The sequence below is a fragment of the Oncorhynchus mykiss genome, chromosome 12, assembly GCF_057628025.1.
Source record: "Oncorhynchus mykiss isolate SJ-2025 chromosome 12, ASM5762802v1, whole genome shotgun sequence".
Taxonomy (NCBI): domain Eukaryota; kingdom Metazoa; phylum Chordata; class Actinopteri; order Salmoniformes; family Salmonidae; genus Oncorhynchus; species Oncorhynchus mykiss.
In genome coordinates, this window is record NC_143033.1 from 91620451 (window position 1) to 91637905 (window position 17455).

Below are 17455 nucleotides of genomic sequence, written 5' to 3' on the forward strand. Positions count from 1 at the left end.
ATGGGCAGCCCAGTTCTAGTAATTATATTTGCATGGATATAACTATAGGGAGAAGTAGCTTTGTTGTCTCATAAACCAGTGTGCCAGTGTAGTTAACAGAGAAGGAAGCAGGGTTTGAATTACAGAGGTGTCACTGCCAAGGGGTGCTGCTGCCTCTACCACATGGGTGCTGAGTGGGCAGACTGGACCCTCCCCCTAATGGTTAGGGATAAGATTTGGGGAATCTGATCATAGATCTGTGGTAAGAGCCGGAAACATACAAACAGTGACAAAATGCTCTACCTCTCCCCCTGGTTAACCCTTCACCATGGGCTCCCTCCACAGTTAGGCAGGTTTAGAATCAATATACCAGTTGACATGCATGACAACAGTAGTGTCAATACACCCCAGAGGTTCTTGTTCCTCCAACAGGAGCTCATATCTAGCACGTATTCATGACCTGATGACAGCACAGACAAGTTTACATGCTTCCAACTTCTACCTTCTTAGATGAGAAGGTTCCTCAACATGCATACGTACAGGGTAAGGTAGGTTACTTTCTAAATGTAATCCGTTACAGTTACTAGTTACCAGTCCATGATTGTAATCATTAACATAACTTTTGGACGGCCCAAACTCAGTAAAGTAATCTGATTAGTTACTTTTGGATTACTTTCCCCTTAAGAGGCATTAGAAGAAGACAAAAAGGATCCATCAAACGCTTCTGGATTATCATCATAGTGGTCTCTGACCTGTGGTCACTCTCTGAGGTGGAACAAACGTAAACTCCCTCCTGCTGAATTGAATGTCATTGAGAGAACAGAAAGGTGCCATAATGTTTTTTCACAAACATGCTTTCTGAATTTAAAAGTCAATACAAGAAGTAATCATCTAGTTTTTCAAAAGTATCTGTAATCTGACTACAGTATATTTTGCTGGTAATGTAATTGATTACATTTACAGTATTCTTTGTAATCAGATTACAAGTAATTGATTACATGAATTAAATGTCTCCCTAACCTTGTATACTTATTTTTTATAGTTTGTAGAATAAGTAATTGTATGCCAACCATAACTACAGGCCTTGACAAGTGTGACTGTCATCAACAACAGTTCCCAGAGGCCCCGTCACAGGGCATGTTCAGACCTGCTCCCGTCCTATAAACAGGCTGTACACAATAACCAAACAGGTGCAACTTTTCCTCTAGCTTCTTTTTGTTTTCTTCTCTTCATCTTTGCTTTTTCTGTCCCTTGATGTTACATAAAGAGAAACACCATCATGTGATTACTAATGGAGAGAGTTGAAGAGGGGGAAAGAGAAAGAGAGATTTGTGTTTGAGTGGAATTAAAAACGGTACATTGTGTTAAGCAGCAGAGAGAGAAAAATAGAGAGGGAGAGAGAGAGGGCACACTGGGCGAGGCAAGTCATGCAGTGAATTAAACAATAGATGACGCAAACACTCATGTACACACACACACACCTTGCAGAATACACACACACACACCTTGCAGAACCCACACGCACACCTTGCAGAACACACGCACGCAAACGCATAGACACATAGACAGAGACAGTACTCACATTCTCCTCTAGCTCAAGGTGAACTTTCCTGTGGACCTCGGATATCTCCATCAGCACAACGCCTGTGGCGAGAGAGAAACATGCACTGATTGGCTGCTTGGCTCGTGGGGGAAAACAAGATTAGGGTTTTGGTCAGATTATCTACCCTTCTCCTGAAGTGTACACTATTTGACATATTATCTACCCTTCTGCTGAAGTGTGCACTATTTGACATATTATCTACCCTTCTCCTGAAGTGTGCACTATTTGACATATCTACCCTTCTCCTGAAGTGTGCACTATTTGACATATCTACTCTTCTCCTGAAGTGTGCACTATTTGACATATTATCTACCCTTCTCCTGAAGTGTGCACTATTTGACATATTATCTACCCTTCTGCTGAAGTGTGCACTATTTGACATATTATCTACCCTTCTCCTGAAGTGTGCACTATTTGACATATTATCTACCCTTCTCCTGAAGTGTGCACTATTTGACATATTATCTACCCTTCTGCTGAAGTGTGCACTATTTGACATATTATCTACCCTTCTGCTGAAGTGTGCACTATTTGACATATTATCTACCCTTCTCCTGAAGTGTGCACTATTTGACATATTATCTACCCTTCTGCTGAAGTGTGCACTATTTGACATATTATCTACCCTTCTCCTGAAGTGTGCACTATTTGACATATTATCTACTCTTCTCCTGAAGTGTGCACTATTTGACATACAGTGGGGCAAAAAAGTATTTAGTCAGCCACCAATTGTGCAAGTTCTCCCAGTTAAAAAGATGAGAGAGGCCTGTAATTTTCATCATAGGTACACTTCAACTATGACAGACAAAATGAGAAAAAAAAATCTAGAAAATCACATTGTAGGATTTTTAATGAATTTATTTGCAAATTATGGTGGAAAAAAAGTATTTGGTCAATAACAAAAGTTTCTCAATACTTTGTTATATACCCTTTGTTGGCAATGACAGAGGTCAAACGTTTTCTGTAAGTCTTCACAAGGTTTTCACACACTGTTGCTGGTATTTTGGCCCATTCCACCATGCAAATCTCCTCTAGAGCAGTGATGTTTTGGGGCTGTTGCTGGGCAACACGGACTTTGAAATCCCTCCAAAGATTTTCTATGGGGTTGAGATCTGGAGACTGGCTAGGCCACTCCAGAACCTTGAAATGCTTCTTACGAAGCCACTCCTTCATTGCCCGGGCGGTGTGTTTGGGATCATTGTCATGCTGAAAGACCCAGCCACATTTCATCTTCAATGCCCTTGCTGATGGAAGGAGGTTTTCACTCAAAATCTCACTCACGAATCTTTCCTTTACACGGATCAGTCGTCCTGGTCCCTTTGCAGAAAAACAGCCCCAAAGCATGATGTTTCCACCCCCATGCTTCACAGTAGGTATGGTGTTCTTTGGATGCAACTCAGCATTCTTTGTCCTCCAAACACGATGAGTTGAGTTTTTACCAAAAAGTTATATTTTGGTTTTATCTGACGATATGACATTCTCCCAATCTTCTTCTGGATCATCCAAATGCTCTCTAGCAAACTTCAGACGGGCCTGGACATGTACTGGCTTAAGCAGGGGGACACGTCTGGCACTGCAGGATTTGAGTCCCTGGCGGCGTAGTGTGTTACTGATGGTAGGCTTTGTTACTTTGGTCCCAGCTCTCTGCAGGTTATTCACTAGGTGTGTTTCTGGGATTTTTGCTCACCGTTCTTGTGATCATTTTGACCCCACGGGGTGAGATCTTGCGTGGAGCCCCAGATCGAGGGTGATTATCATTGGTCTTGTATGTCTTCCATTTCCTAATAATTGCTCCCACAGTTGATTTCTTCAAACCAAGCTGCTTACCTATTGCAGATTCAGTCTTCCCAGCCTGGTGCAGGTCTACACTTTTGTTTCTGGTGTCCTTTGACAGCTCTTTGGTCTTGGCCATAGTGGAGTTTGGAGTGTGACTGTGAGGTTGTGGACAGGTGTCTTTTATACTGCTAACAAGTTTAAACAGGTGCCATTAATACAGGTAACGAGTGGAGGACAGAGGAGCCTCTTCAAGAAGAAGTTACAGGCCTGTGAGAGCCAGAAATCTTGCTTGTTTGTAGGTGACCAAATACTTATTTTCCACCACAATTTGCAAATAAATTCATAAAAAATCCTACAATGTGATTTCCTGGATTTTCTTTTCCTCATTTTGTCTGTCATAGTTGAAGTGTACCTATGATGAAAATTACAGGCCTCATCTTTTTAAGTGGGAGAACTTGCACAATTGGTGGCTGATTAAATACTTTTTTGCCCCACTGTATTATCTACCCTTCTCCTGAAGTGTGCACCATTAGATATGGACTGGTGGAAGGAATATGGTGGAAAAGGGTAGTCCGTACGATGTACATAGCCTCAAATGGTTGCTTTCCTTCATGAAAGAGAAAAGACATACAGTAAACATCCCTCTGACAAGTGCTGAACTGACAAAAAGGTGGGCAATGGAAACAATGTTGACAACGCCGACAGAACAGTGATTTATTTGTGAGACACTGTCACACTCATTTATCATGTTCAGAGTAGAGCACACCGAAGAAATGTGTTGCAAATGGAAATCTGTGTCGTTATTGGACAAGCTCAGTTTGTATCTCCTGCGGTTCAGTTCATTTCAACACGTTTTCTCCCTACTGAATACAACCCAGGATGGCTTTAATTCAGTTGTAAACTAAAATGGACCTTATTAATATTTGCTAACGTTGAGGAAACAGTGTGTCATTACCACCTGCAGTTAGATAATCAAAAACAGCTCTAACTGCAGGGAACCAAAAACAATATCACTCTTTGCATGTTACTCAACAGCCAATCAAAAATTGATTAAAACGTAATAACACCATAAAGCAACTGGAAATCGTAACACCCAATTCATGCAGGTAGCCTAGTGGTTAGAGCGTTGGGCCAGTAACTGAAAGGTTGCTGGATCGAATCCCCGAGCTGACAAGGTAAAAATCTGTCGTTCTGCACCTGAACAAGGCAGTTAACCCCCTGTACCCCGGGTGCCGAAGACGTGGATGTTGATTAAGGCAGCCCCCCCGCACCTTTCTGATTCAGAGGGGTTGGGTTAAATGGGGAAGACACATTTCAGTTGAAGGCAGTCAGTTGTACAACTGACCAGGTGTCATCCCCTTTTCCTTTCCTTAATAAGGATCCACCCACATGGCACTTCTGAGTGATTATCATAATGTGTGTTGCTAATAAACGGATGAAAGGACCTTGTTTTACTGATGCCTCTATCGTAACACGTTAAATCAAGTGACTCATCTTACACAGAGAAACCTACAGTAGCAGTCAAAAGTTTGGACACCTACTCATTCATGGGTTTTTGCTTTATTTTGAACTATTTTCTACATTGTAGAATGATAGTGAAGACATCAGAACTGTGAAATAACCTATATGGAGTCATGCAGTAAGCAAAAAAGTGTTAAACAAATAAAAATATATTTGATATTCTTCAAAGTAGCCACCCTTTGCCTTGATCACAGTTTTACACACTGTTGGCATTCTCTCATTTAGCATTTCATTTAACAGGTATACCTTCTTAAAAGTTCATTTGTGGAATTTCTTTCCTTCTTAATGTGTTTGAGCCAATCAGTTGTGACAAGGTTGTGACATGGTAGGGGCGGTATACAGAAGATAGCCCTATTTGGTAAAAGACCAAGTCCATATTATGTTAAGACATGAAGGTCAGTCAATCTGGAACATTTCAAGAACTTTGAAGGTTTCTTCAAGTGCAGCCGCAAAAACCATCAAGCGCCATGATGAAACTGGCTCTCATGAGGACCGCCACAGGAAAGGGAGACCCAGAGTTATCTCTGCTGCAGAGGATACGTTCATTAGAATGAACTGCACCTCAGATTGCAGCCCAAATAAATGCTCCACAGAGTTCAAGTAACAGACATCTCCACATCAACTGTTCAGAGGAGACTGTGTGAATCAGGCCTTCATGGTCGGATTGCTGCAAAGAAACCACTACTAAAGGACACCAATAATAAGAAGAAACTTGCTTGGGCCAAGAAACATGAGCAATGGACATAAGACCAGTGGAAATCTGTCCTTTGGTCTGATGAGTCCAAATTTGAGATTTTTGGTTCCAACCGCCATGTCTTTGTGAGATGCAGAGTAGGTGAACAGAAAAATAGATTTGTTTAACACTTTTTTCATTACTACATGAGTCCATACTTGTCATTTCATAGTTTTGATGTCTTCACTATTATTCTACAATGTAGAAAGTAGTAAAAATAAAGACAAATCCTTGAATGAGTAGATGTGTCCAAACTTTTGACTGGTACTGTACATCAAACTCAATATAATCAAAGCATATAAATCAGCAGGAAGTAAGGGATTCCTTTGTTAATCCCATGTGTATCTCCTGAAACCATCATGTCTATATCTGAGTAGCTACTAACCCATGGAGGAGTGTGTGAGCCCTGTGACTAGACCACTTCCTGGACTGTAGGCCTACACAGTATGACATTAACCTGGGTCATGTTCATTAGTTTTAAAACGTTTCCAGATGGAAAACTAAAATGAGCATTTCCAAGTCCAAGTATAGTCCCTCCTTGTTTCAGTGCGTTTTCTTCAGTTTGGTTCCTTTTTGAGCAGGAGCCAAGCTGGTCCTCCCTCTGATTAGGCCACCTCCTACTCTGTATGTCAGACTACACAGTAGGCTATATGATGTTCATCTGACGAAAGCTTTGACTGTCTGTCTGGATGTCCATGTCACCCCAGGCTATAGGCTGTCTGTCCCACAGAGCTCGCAGAGAGACGTGGTCAGAAAGCTCTGATCAAACAACAACAGAGTAGTTTAATAATACAAAACAATAGACAGAATGTTCCATACTGGGACACAATGGCAGGGGAGAGGAGAGAGGGCAGAGGTCGAGTGGTTCAGTGCATTAAATACAGTAGTGATACACTATACAGGAAGAGAGCTTTAGTGTGGGACTGAACGAATGATGAACGAACTATACACTACTCATCCAGTATTTCCATATTATTCAACTGTGTTTGTTTACAGCAGGTAGTGATGGCTCTGCTCTGAGAGAAATACCCAGAGAGGAAAGTGCTGTTGTGACAGTATGTGACTGATCATTGATCAAACAAACCCAACCCAGGCGTTTCTGTATGGTTTGACATGAAGCAAGCTTTGTTCACTTACTGTTGAACATTGCATAATGAAGATTAGTCATAATCACATGACTACACATGAACAGTCCAATGCATTTCATTTCAACATCATTACATGTTCCAAGATAATACATCTGACTAAATGTCTCAATATACCAACAATTAGTACACAGACTTATACATTTCATGAATGTTTTATTCACATGTTATGAATACATAAACTGCTGTGAAATACAAATAAACACTGTGTCATATGAGCCAGGCCCAGCTCCACTCGTTATTAACCCCTGGATTACAATAGCTAAACACAGGCCCAGCTCCACTCATTATTAACCCCTGGATTACAATAGCTAAACACAGGCCCAGCTCCACTCGTTATTAACCCCTGGATTACAATAGCTAAACACAGGCCCAGCTCCACTCATTATTAACCCCTGGATTACAATAGCTAAACACAGGCCCAGCTCCACTCGTTATTAACCCCTGGATTACAATAGCTAAACACAGGCCCAGCTCCACTCGTTATTAACCCCTGGATTACAATAGCTAAACACAGGCCCAGCTCCACTCGTTATTAACCCCTGGATTACAGTAGCTAAACACAGGCCCAGCTCCACTCGTTATTAACCCCTGGATTACAATAGCTAAACACAGGCCCAGCTCCACTCGTTATTAACCCCTGGATTACAATAGCTAAACACAGGCCCAGCTCCACTCGTTATTAACCCCTGGATTACAATAGCTAAACACAGGCCCAGCTCCACTCGTTATTAACCCCTGGATTACAATAGCTAAACACAGGCCCAGCTCCACTCATTATTAACCCCTGGATTACAATAGCTAAACACAGGCCCAGCTCCACTCGTTATTAACCCCTGGATTACAATAGCTAAACACAGGCCCAGCTCCACTCGTTATTAACCCCTGGATTACAATAGCTAAACACAGGCCCAGCTCCACTCGTTATTAACCCCTGGATTATAGTAGCTAAACACAGGCCCAGCTCCACTCGTTATTAACCCCTGGATTACAATAGCTAAACACAGGCCCAGCTCCACTTGTTATTAACCCCTGGATTACAATAGCTAAACACAGGCCCAGCTCCACTCGTTATTAACCCCTGGATTACAATAGCTAAACACAGGCCCAGCTCCACTCGTTATTAACCCCTGGATTACAATAGCTAAACACAGGCCCAGCTCCACTCGTTATTAACCCCTGGATTACAATAGCTAAACACAGGCCCAGCTCCACTCAATCCCTGTCCCAGTGTGTGTCCTAAGACACTTCCACTCCCTGTCCCAGTGTGTGTCCTAAGACACTTCCACTCCCTGTCCCAGTGTGTGTCCTAAGACACTTCCACTCCCTGTCCCAGTGTGTGTCCTAAGACACTTCCACTCCCTGTCCCAGTGTGTGTCCTAAGACACTTCCACTCCCTGTCCCAGTGTGTGTCCTAAGACACTTCCACTCCCTGTCCCAGTGTGTATCCTAAAACAGTTCCACTCCCTGTCCCAGTGTGTCCTAAAACAGTTCCACTCCCTGTCCCAGTGTGTCCTAAGACAGTTCCACTCCCTGTCCCAGTGTGTCCTAAGACAGTTCCACTCCCTGTCCCAGTGTGTCCTAAGACACTTCCACTCCCTTTCCCAGTGTGTCCTAAGACACTTCCACTCCCTGTCCCAGTGTGTGTCCTAAGACACTTCCACTCCCTGTCCCAGTGTGTGTCCTAAGACACTTCCACTCCCTGTCCCAGTGTGTGTCCTAAGACACTTCCACTCCCTGTCCCAGTGAGTGTCCTAAGACACTTCCACTCCCTGTCCCAGTGAGTGTCCTAAGACACTTCCACTCCCTGTCCCAGTGTGTGTCCTAAGACACTTCCACTCCCTGTCCCAGTGTGTTTCCTAAGACACTTCCACTCTCTGTCCCAGTGTGTCCTAAGACACTTCCACTCCCTGTCCCAGTGAGTGTCCTAAGACACTTCCACTCCCTGTCCCAGTGTGTCCTAAGACAGTTCCACTCCCTGTCCCAGTGTGTCCTAAACCACTCCACCTCTCCGAGTCTCCAGCCCCACCCTGCCCTGTGGGCTGTGGCTGGCATACTCACCACAGTTCCACTCCCTGTCCCAGTGTGTCCTAAACCACTCCACCTCTCCGAGTCTCCAGCCCCACCCTGTCTTGTGGGCTGTGGCTGACATACTCACCACAGTTCCACTCCCTGTCCCAGTGTGTCCTAAACCACTCCACCTCTCCGAGTCTCCAGCCCCACCCTGCCCTGTGGGCTGTGGCTGGCATACTCACCACAGTTCCACTCCCTGTCCCAGTGTGTCCTAAACCACTCCACCTCTCCGAGTCTCCAGGCCCACCCTGCCCTGTGGGCTGTGGCTGGCATACTCACCACAGTTCCACTCCCTGTCCCAGTGTGTCCTAAACCACTCCACCTCTCAGAGTCTCCAGCCCCACCCTGCCCTGTGGGCTGTGGCTGGCATACTCACCACAGTTCAAACAACATCACTGACTAAAGGGCACCAGAACATCCTGGTAAATGTGTCCTTTGTCAGGACATGGAGAGAGAGAGGGAGGGAGTGTGGTAGATGAGACGGAAACAGATAGTGAGTGGGGTGGCACTAGGAGAAATAGGAAGGAGAGATAGAGCGAGAGGGGCCTGTGCAGGGAGAGAGAAAGCTCTGTGAAAGAAGCCTGTGCATGGCACCATGTTCAGACCCCTGACCTACCATTCAACTTATCCCATTGTTAGTGTCACTTAAATCCAAATATCTCTCACCACAAAATAATTCACCAGCAAAGTATCCATTGACAACACAGCTCCTTCATCTCAGCTAAACTGCTGCTACAATACTTTGAAAATGTAGCTCGCAATGTCCTACTGATTACCACATGTTGACTTTTCGTATAACTAAGTTTCAAGAAGGAAAACGTTTTGATGCTGATCCTAAAACTAAAGTGGAGACTGGAAGGCATATATTTTGCAGTAACAACAACCCAACTAATAATTTGTTTATATGTAGTGTGTATGGACAGAATGTTGCCAAGCAACAAGTGTAGCACATGAGGATGTTTAAAACGTACTTATCAGCCTCAAGTGTCCCCCTTGCGTCGCCTCATTACCTAGCTTTTGAGGTAGACATACACAAAATAGTCCAAGTTGGTGAGGTGAAGTGAAAAAAATAGAACATGGAAAAGAGGTGTGTGCATATGTATTCACCCCCTTCTCTGTGAAGCCCCTAAATAAGATCTGGTGCAACCAATTACCTTCAGAAGTCACATAATTAGTAAATAAAGTCCACCTGTGTGCAATCTAAGTGTGACATGATCTCAGTATATATGGGTTAATCTACATATACACCTGTTCTGAAAGGTCCCAGAGTCTGCAACACCACTAAGCAAGGGGCACCACCAAGCAAGACACCATGAAGCCCAAGGAGCTCTCCAAACAGGTCAGGGACAAAGTTGTGGAGAAGAACAAATCAGGATGGGTTCTAAAAAAAAATATCCAAAACTTTGAACATCCCACGGGGCACCATTAAATTCATTATAACTTTTTTTTGAAAGAATATGGCACCACAACAAACCTGCCAAGAGAAGGCCGCCCACCAAAACTCATAGACCAGGCAAGGAGGGCAATAATCAGAGGCAACAAAGAGACCAAAGATAACCGTGAAGGAGCTGCAAAGCTCCACAGAGGAGATTGGAGTATCTGTCCATAGGACCACTTTAAGCCGTACACTCCACAGAGCTGGGCTTTACGGAAGAGTGGACAGAAAAAATCCATTGCTGAAAGAAAAAAATAAGCAAACACGTTTGAAATCGAGCTTTTTGGTTATCAAGGAAAAACGCTATGTCTGGCGCTAACTCAACACCTAACATCATCCCACAGTGAAGCATAGTGTTGGCAGCATCATGCTGTGGGGATGTTTTTCCCCATCGGCAGGGACTGGGAAACTGGTCAGAATTGAAGGAATGATGGATGAGCTAAATACAGGGACACTTTTGATGGAAACCTGTTTCAGTCTTCCAGAGATTTGAGACTTAGACAGAGGTTCACCTTCCAGCAGGACAATGACCCTAAGCATACTGCTAAAGCAACACTTGAGTGGTTTAAGGGGAAACATTTAAATGTCTTGGAATGGCCTAGTCAAAGCCCAGACCTCAATTCAATTGAGAATCTGTGGTATGACTTAAAGATTACTGTACACCATCCAACTTGAAGGAGCTGGAGCAGTTTTGCCTTGAAGAATGGACAAACATCCCAGTGGCTAGATGTGCCATGCTTATAGAGACATACCCCAAGAGACTTGCAGCTGTAATTGCTGCAAAAGGTGGCTCTACAAAGTATTGACCTTGGGGGGGATGAATAGTTATGCACGCTCAAGTTCTGTTTTTTTCCGTCTTATTTCACAATAATAAAAAAAATGCATCTTCAAAGTGGTAGGCATGTTGTGTAAATCAAATGATACAACCCCCCCAAAAAAAACACATTTTAATTCCAGGTTGTAAGGCAACAAAATAGGAAAAATGCCAAGGAGGTTGAATACTTTCGCAAGCCACTGTAAATGGTAAAGATATTGAACATTTGAAGATTTGAAAATTGCCAAAGTTATTCCCCTCTATAAATCTGGGGATCCACAAAATTATCTACAAATTATCACCCAATATCTTTACTACCATGTTTTTCTAAAATTCTAGAAAAATTGGTGTATAAGAGAATGTTGAATGAGCACCAATACGGTTTTCATAAAAACTACTCAACAGATATGGCTCTTTTGCAACAGCCCTTAACAACAATGTATACACACTTGGCATCTTTTTATATTTATCGTTTGACATGGTTAATGAAATATTGCTTTCTAAATTACATTACGGTTTTCATGATTATACAGTGCATTCGAAAAGTATTCAGACCCTTTGACTTTTTCCAGATATTGTTATGTTACAGCCTTATTCTGAAATGGATTCAATTGTTTTCCCCTCCCTCATCAATCTACATGCAATACCCCATAATGACAAAGATAAAAACAGGTTTCAAAAACCCGTAAATATCACATTTACATAAGTATTCAGATCCTTTACTTTGTTGAAGCACCTTTGGCAGTGATTAGAGCCTTGAGTCTTCTTGGGTATGACGCTACAAGCTTGGTACACCTGTATTTGGGGAGTTTCTCCCATTCTTCTCTGCAGATCCTCTCGAGCTCTGTCAGGTTGGATGGGGAACGTCGCTGAACAGCTATTTTTAGGTCTCTCCAGAGATGTTCTATCAGGTTCAAGTCCGGGCTCTGGCTGGGTCACTCAAGGACATTCAGAGACTTGTCCAGAAGCCACTCCTGCGTTGTCTTGGCTGTGCGCTTAGGGTCGTTGTCCTGTTGGAAGGTCTACCGTTGCCCCAGTCTGAGGTCCTGAGCGCTCTGGAGCAGGTTTTCATCAAGGGGCTATCGGTGCTTTGCTCCGTTCATCTTTCCCTCGATCCTGGCTAGTCTCCCAGTCCCTGCCACTGAAAAATAAAGTTCTGAACCTATATACATTTTACAGACACAGTATATTTTATTAGTTATCTTTAGTTTTTAGTACCACCCTTCAGCTCCACTTAACCCCTCCCATCTATCTCTGTACACCATCCATTTTCTATTTGCCATATATTTTTTAACTGTGCTGTGATGGTTCACCAACGTTCTGAACCCTTCTATTCTCATAGTGTCTACAGGCTGTAAATGAAGGATTTCTGTTGTTGTTGCTAAAAGTATTATATTATTAATCGATTGACTATGACTTTTCAAATCACCCAGTAGAGCACTTCTTTTGTTGTTGTTGGTGCAAATAAATAAAACCTCAAGCCTAAACCTTCTGGAGTCGACTCCCATTTCTGAGTATCGAGATTAGATTCCGCCAGGAATTGACTCCTAAGATTCAGTATTTTGTTCAGTATTTTTGGAACGCAGGAGACTGTATTTGCCATATTTCCGAACACTCGCATCTTTCATTGTGAGCTAGCAAGGGACAGAGATAGAGGGGAGGGGCACAGTATAAGCAGGTCGGCCATCAGGCAGACGGAGTCAGAACCATGTACTAGGCCTATTTACAGTTGAAGTCGGAAGTTTACATACAGTTGTGGCCAAAAATATTGGCACCCTTGCCTTGCCAGTAACTCACAATTTTCTCTAAAAATAAGTTGAAATTGAACAAAGTATTTGATATCCACAATTATTTTTTTACTGTTAATATTACAGAACCTTTGTTTTTGATTCAGAACTTAATATATCCATTTAACTCAGAAAATAAAACAGGAATGGCATTGACAAAATTATTGACACCCTAGACTTAATATTTGGTAGCACTGCCTTTGGTCAAAATAACTGCAATCAAGCCCTTCCTATAACCATCAATGAGCTTCCTGAACCTTTGTACTGGTAGTTTGGCCCACTCCTATTGTGCAAACTGCTCCAGTTCTCCCAGATTTGAAGGGTGCCTTTTCCCAACTGCTGTTTTGAGACCTCTCCACTGGCCACTTTAGAACAGTCCAGTGTTTTGTCTTGAACCATTGGGTGCTTATTGAAGTGTGTTTGGGGTCCATATGTTCTGCTGGAAGACCCTTGGACGGAGACCCAGCTTTCTGACACTGGGTCTGACATTGCGCTCCAAAATACCTTGGTATTCTCCTGATTTCATGATGCCATGTACATGTTCAAGGAACCCAGCGCCAGAGGCAGCAAGCAACCCCAAAACATCACTGACCCTCCTCCATGTTTGACTGTAAGGAAGGTGTTCATTTCTTTGAAAACTTCATTTTGTTTTCTGTAAACATAGAGATTGTGTGCTTTACCAAAAAGCTCTATTTTGGTCTCATCTGTTCACAGGACATTTTCCCAGAAGGGTTTTGGCATGTTCAGGTGTGTTTTGTCAAATTGCAGCCGGGCTTTCTTATGTCTTTCTCACAGCAGTGGGGTCCTCCTGGGTCTCCTACCATATAACCCCCTTTCATTGAGTTGGTGGCGGATGGTGCTAGTTGAAGCTGTCGTACCTTGTGTCTGAAGATCAGCTTGAATTTGTGTGGTAGTTGATCAAGGTGATTTCTCCACAATTCAAACAATCCTTCGCTGCACAATTCCATCAAGATCTCTCTTGCAGCCACCTCCAGGGAGGTGGGCGACAGTGGTGTGGGCCACAAACTTCTTGATAACATTATGTACGGTGGAAACAGGAACATCAAGGTCTCTGGAGATGGACTTGTAATCTTGTGTCTGACCTCAGATAATTCTCTGGTTCTCTTTCTTTTGTCCATGCTCGTTCCAGTACACACAGTTAAACAAAACAATGAGTCCTTTTCTCTATTTAAACTGCTTTAATATGTGATTTTTATACTGCAGGCACCTTCAACTCACCACAGGTGAGTTCAATTCCAAAGTAAATGAGAATCATCTGCTTGAAATCTAATAATTTCCAACTACTTCTAGAAGGTGCCAATAATATTGTCCAGGCCATTTTAGGATTTCTTTGTGGAATTAGCAAAGATTCAGTAAATTATTCAATTTCTTTTGTTTTGTTCAACTGCACACCGAAGACATACATATGTGGATACCAAAATATGTTTTAATTTCAACAGTTTTCTGGATGAAATGCTGCATTGTTTGAAAAAAGTGCAGGGGTGCCAATATTTTTGGCCACGACTGTACACTTAGGTTGGAGGCCTTAAAACCCTATTTTCAACCACTCCACAAATTTCTTGTTAACAAACTATAGTTTTGGCAAGTCAGTTAGGATATCTACTTTGTGCATGACAAAAGTCATTTTTCCAAAAACTGTTTACAGACAGATTATTTCACTTATGATTCACTGTATCACAATTCCAGTGGGTCAGAAGTTTACATACACTAAGTTGACTGTGCCTTTAAACAGCTTGGAAAATTACAGAAAATGTCATGGCTTTAGAAGCTTCTGATAGGCTAATTGACATAATTTGAGTCAATTGGAGGTATACCTGTGGATGTATTTCAAGGCCAACCTTCAAACACAGTGCCTCTTTGCTTGACATCATGGGAAAATCCAAATAAAATCAGCCAAAATTGTAGACCTCCACAAGTCTGGTTCATCCTTGGGAGCAATTTCCAAACGCTTGAAGGTACCACGTTTATCTGCACAAACAATAGTACGCAAGTATAAACACCATGGGACCACGCAGCCGTCATACCGCTCAGGAAGGAGACGCGTTCTGTCTCCTAGAGATGAACGTACTTTGGTGCAAATCAATCACAGAACAGCAGCAAAGGACCTTGTGAAGATGCTGGATGAAACAGGTACAAAAGTATATCAACATAGCCTGAAAGGCCGCTCAGCAAGGAAGAAGCCACTGCTCTGAAACCGCCATAAAAAAGCCAGACTACGGTTTGCAACTGCACATGGGGACAAAGAACATACTTTTTGGAGAAATGTCCTCTGGTCTGATGAAACAAAAATAGAACTGTTTGGCTATAATGACCATCGTTATGTTTGGAGGAAAAAGGGGGAGGCTTGCAAGCTGAAGAACACCATCCCAACCGTGAAGCACGGGGGTGGCAGCATCATGTTGTGGGGGTGCTTTGCTGCAGGAGGGACTGATGCACTTCACAAAATAGACGTCATCATGAGGACGGAAAATTATGTGGATATATTGAAGCAAAATCTCTAGACATTAGTCAGGAAGTTAAAGCTTGGTCGCAAATGGGTCTTCCAAATGGACAATGACTCCAAGCATACTTCCAAAGCTGTGGCAAAATGGCTTAAGGACAACAAAGTCAAAGTATTGGAATGGCCATCGCAAAGCCCTGACCTCAATCCCATAGAAAATGTGTGGGCAGAACTGAAAAAGCGTGTGAGAGCAAGGAGGCCTACAAACCTGACTCAGTTACACCAGCTCTGTTAGGAGGAATTTGCCAAAATTCACCCAACTTATTGTGGGAAGCTTGGGGAAGGCTACCCGAAACGTTTGACCCAAGTTAAACAATTTAAAGGCAATGTTACCAAATACGAATTGAGTATATGTAAACTTCTGACCCACTGGGAATGTGATGAAAGAAATAAGAGCTGAAATAAATCACTCTACTATTATTATTCTATATTCTTAATATAAAGTGGTGATCCTAACTGACCTAAAACTGGGAATTTTTACAAGGATTAAATGTCAGGAATTGTGAAAAACTGAGTTTAAATGTATTTGGCTAAGGTGTATGTAAACTTCCGACTGAATGTATTTGGCTAAGGTGTATGTAAACTGTGTCGCAAATTTGGAATGCTGTATCTCCCAATTTCTTGGCTTGCAACTTCAGTGAAGCAGGACCTATCTATCATCAATCAATCAATAGGCTAAGATATTCTACAGGCAACAGACCGAAGACTGAACACACACTTGCATCATTACCAAAAAGAAAGAGCAGGGGTGTAATCATTAGTGCAAACAGATAGTTGCCATTGGATAAATTCAGGTAGGTCCTTCTCAGTTTCGTTCCGTTTGCTTCTGTTCAGAAACGTTTTGCAACAGAATCAGTGTAATGAATACGCCCCAGGCAAACCAGCATGAGGGAGAGAGAGGAGAGGGCAGACAGAAAGAACCATGGGGCGCATATGTCTTTGTAATCTGCATCTTGCAATGTCTTGTCATGCATCCCTCGCAAATACACCTAAGTAGTTGTTGTACTTCAACTACACAACTTTCCCCTAGGCCTTTATTGCCTATTGCCTAGTTAGTCTATAAACAGAAAATAATGTGTTTGTGATAACAGCACCGTGATTTTGTGGGTGAAAAAACAAAACATCACTTTTCGGTAAAGGGTTTTTCACAACATTAAGAAACCCCTAAATGGTACCTTATTCCATATGTAGTGTACTTTCTGGGGAATAGGGCCCTATGGGGGCAGCAGGTAGCCTAGTGGTTAGCGCGTTGGGCCAGTAACCGAAAGGTTGCTAGATCGAATCCCCAAGCTGACAAGGTAAACATGCCATTCTCCCCCTGAACAAGGCAGTTAACCCACTGTTCCTAGGCTGTCATTGTAAATAATAATTTGTTCTTAACTAACTTGCCTAGTTAAATAAAAAGGTAAAAATAAATAAAAATAATAAATGGGACATAGGCTAATTTCAGTAGCAGCCATAAACAGAAAGATTACGTGGGACTATTCCAGGATAAGGATACTATTCTGTGTTGAGGAGATTGGATCAGTAATGGCTGCAGGAAACAAATGCAAATTAGACAGATGACTGTACATCAATATGACTGCAGTGCTCAGTGATACTCATTATAGGTTAGGATGGGAAGTCTTGAAACAGTCACTGGCTTTCTAAAATAAAGCAACATGAATACATGAATCATTTGTTTGAGCAGATTGGTGTCCAGGCAAGTTGAACAAGTTACATTTTTGAAGTCTTTGTCCCAAAGTGTTTGTCCCAAAACATAACTTAGACAACTATATACACTGAGTGTACAAAACATTAAGGACACCTGATCTTTCCATGACAGACTGACCAGGTGAATCCAGGTGAAAGCTATGATCCCTTATTGATGTCACCTGTTAAATCCACTACAATCAGTGTAGATGAAGGGGAGGAGAGGTTAACAAAGGATTTTTAAGCCTTGAGACAAGTGAGACATGGATTGTGTATGTGTGCCATTCAGAGGGTGAATGGGCAAGACAACATATAAGTGCCTTTGAAAGGGGTATGGTAGTAGGTGCCAGGTGCAACGGTTTGTGTCAAGAACTGC

The 17455-nt window shown here is 42.5% G+C and overlaps 1 protein-coding gene across 4 annotated transcripts in view; it reads right to left on the minus strand.

The window, feature by feature from the left end:
* Positions 1-17455, minus strand: part of LOC110485238 (BAR/IMD domain-containing adapter protein 2-like 1) — a 78710-nt gene that overhangs the window by 40380 nt on the left and 20875 nt on the right. For all 4 annotated transcript variants that reach the window (XM_090194046.1, XM_090194047.1, XM_090194049.1 and 1 more), the window contains one exon: positions 1562-1623. In XM_090194046.1, the coding sequence (XP_090050172.1) occupies positions 1562-1623 (62 nt within the window). The remainder of the gene's footprint in view (positions 1-1561; positions 1624-17455) is intronic.